We start from the raw sequence: 2,503 nt of genomic DNA, 5'->3' as shown, positions 1-2,503 counted from the left end.
TTATCTGCCTGGCCGATCTCCGCCATATACTCCAGCCTCCAGCTTGCTCATGTCCAGCTCGGGATATTCTTCCTTAAGCACAGACATGATGCACTTATAGGAGAAAACAACCCCAGAGTCATACTCGGCATCCAGCCGATCGTCCACGTCAGCGGATTTACCTTTCTCCTCAGCCAGCTGCTCACTCAAGGATTTGATTTCTCCCTCAAGGGCAGTCCTCAGAGTATCTCTTTCACTTTGAGTAACCTGAAGATCAGACTTCAGGTCACCCAACTCACCCTCAAGTTTGGAGGAAGTGGACTCAGCAACCGCAACTTTCTCCTCTAGCTCTGTAATCTGCCTGTTCAGCTCGGCCAGCTTCTCCTTCGAGCGATCAGCAGACTCAACCCTCTTCTTCAAGTCCTGGTTCTCAGCTTGGAGCTTCCTCTCTTGGCGCGTGATCCTATTCTTGTAACAAGATACTATAGTGGCCAACTTGAAGGAGACCCTTTGGACAGAACCAACTAATTCATTGAGATTCATGCTCTCAATGTCCTGGACCATCTTCGGTCCCACTGACTTCCCATAGTCCCTCTGATACAGGATCAGGTAGTCACCCTGATCACGAGCTGGAAGAGGGGAGGATCGGTCCCCAGAGCGTGTGCTGACCTCAGAACTCTTGTCAATAGTTTTCTCCCCGACACTCTTACTAGGTGGAGGAGGGGGCAGAGCAGGAACAGAAGCCTTAGAAGGGCTAACACTGACTTTCTTCGGAGGAGGAGGAGGGTTGCTGGAGCTGCTCGGAGCCCGACCACGCTTTCTGCTCATTGCACTGAGGATATTGTTATCCATCCAGGCAACAATGTCCATTAAGCCCGAACCGACCAAGTTTATTAGTGACAGCAGGTCTTGGCAGGTAGACGCGTTCACCAGAGTAGTTTCAACCTGGAGCAAGGGTCGGTCTTCAAGGTCCTTAACCAAACCCCAAGATTCTGAAAAAACAAACAAGGTTAAAAAACCCAATAAGTGGCAATTTTGATTAAGAATATAGGCAAAAATGAACGACCTAGGGTGACAAAATGCGTTGGAAGGTAAATATCCCCACCAAGCGACCGGACTGCTGGACACCAGTTTCCTCCAGCAAAGAAGAATTTGTTCTTCCAATTCTTACATGAAGAAGGAAACCCAGTGATCGGTTTCCTCTTTACAGAACTGGACATGAAGTAGTACCAGCCCACCTCCTTTGGGCTGCTCCGCAGCTGGTACAGATGCTTCACTTCAACAAGGGAAGGCTCCTCCGATCCGCACCTCTCCCACATCACAAACATAGCTGAGATAACCCTCCACCCGTTTGGGTGTAGCTGACCTGGGGCCAGGTGCATACCGCCCAATATCTTGGCAAAATAACGTTGAAGGGGCAGCCGAGCTCCTAGTCTGAAACTCTCCAAGTGCATCGTCACGTACCCCTTCGGAGGCCGACTAGGTACATCACCTTTCCCAGGAACTACAAGGAGAACCTCCTCGGGAATGTTGTAGAGGTTCCTAAGCTTGAACAGATCAGTGGGGGTAGTGGCACAAGCTATGAAATCAATACGGTAAGAATCCGCCTCCACCATGTGACCAAGGTTCCTTTTCCTAAAGGGTTCACTCGGCTCGGAACTGCTTCCCTCGCCATCACCCACTTCTTCAGGGACCCCAACCCCACCATAACTGTGATCCTCACCAAAGCCGGATGCGGGTCTACCTCTATTCCCCATAAGCTCTAATTCAAGGGAAGGCGAAATGGTCAGGGGGTGTGGGTATTCAAGGGTATCCCTGCCATGAGAAGGACCTACACTACTGGAGGGACCTAAGAAATCGGTGGGTATTGACACATTAAGGTCTGAATCCCCTGTTTCTTCATCACTCTCATCAACAATTAACTTCCTTTTCCGATTTGACATATCGGAATCCCAAAAGAAAACAAAGAAAACTCGAGTATACGGATACAAAAGGGGGCAACACAGAACCCAATCAACAACAACTAGAGAAGAGATTAAAAGCAATACCTGGAATGAACTGGCCCTGATAGCGCTGCCGTGACTGAGGAAAAACCCAGCAAGTAGATGCTCCGGACGCGGAAAGTGTGAGTAAAGTTCAAAGAGGGGGTAGGTTAACGACGGAGAGACGAATAACAAAACAATGATGATGTAAGTCTAGGGATTTGAAATGAAAAGAAGGAAATGAAAGCATTTAAGTGATGGGGATGCCAGCTCACTTACCGTATATCGAGGACGAATAGCCCGTCGTTTCAAATTTCAAATACGAAGAGTCTGGAGATGCCACGTCACTAACCATTACAAGAGGCCAGGCTAGATGCAAACCCAGATATGCAATGGACATGCTCATTAAGGCCCATGCTCAGGTCGGAACCTCTCCAGAAGAAAAATGGTACCTCAGGTCCGTCCCGGTAAATAGAAGACTAGATGAGAAGCCCCTGGGTTGGTAAGATTTGACTATTAGTTTCTACTCTTAACTCATTTCA

At 48.6% G+C, this 2,503-nt stretch overlaps 1 protein-coding gene across 1 annotated transcript; it reads right to left on the bottom strand.

The window, feature by feature from the left end:
• LOC112096088 lies at nucleotides 1–1,922 on the bottom strand. Its single transcript, XM_024178786.1, has 4 exons — nucleotides 1,467–1,922; nucleotides 1,046–1,289; nucleotides 649–971; nucleotides 1–534 (listed from the first exon to the last, which is right to left on the bottom strand). Exons 1-4 carry the CDS (start codon nucleotides 1,920–1,922, stop codon nucleotides 1–3), a joined length of 1,557 nt encoding a protein of 518 aa, XP_024034554.1.
• Between the last annotated feature and the right edge of the window lie 581 nt (nucleotides 1,923–2,503).

The sequence above is a fragment of the Citrus clementina genome, unplaced genomic scaffold, assembly GCF_000493195.1.
Source record: "Citrus clementina cultivar Clemenules unplaced genomic scaffold, Citrus_clementina_v1.0 scaffold_8, whole genome shotgun sequence".
Lineage (NCBI taxonomy): Eukaryota > Viridiplantae > Streptophyta > Magnoliopsida > Sapindales > Rutaceae > Citrus > Citrus x clementina.
The sequence above is the reverse complement of the archived record's forward strand: the minus strand, read 5'-3'. Positions and strand labels throughout refer to the sequence as shown.

What these genes read in the sequence shown, in the direction of transcription:
- LOC112096088 (XM_024178786.1), bottom strand. Translation starts at nt 1,922, where the DNA reads ATGTCAAATCGGAAAAGGAAGTTAATTGTTGATGAGAGTGATGAAGAA. An exon ending in TAGTTCCTGGGAAAGGTGAT is followed by an intron (nt 1,290 to 1,466) that starts GTACCTAGTCGG and finishes GTGATGTGGGAG; the next exon opens with AGGTGCGGATCGGAGGAGCC. An exon ending in AACGCATTTTGTCACCCTAG is followed by an intron (nt 972 to 1,045) that starts GTCGTTCATTTT and finishes TTGTTTTTTCAG; the next exon opens with AATCTTGGGGTTTGGTTAAG.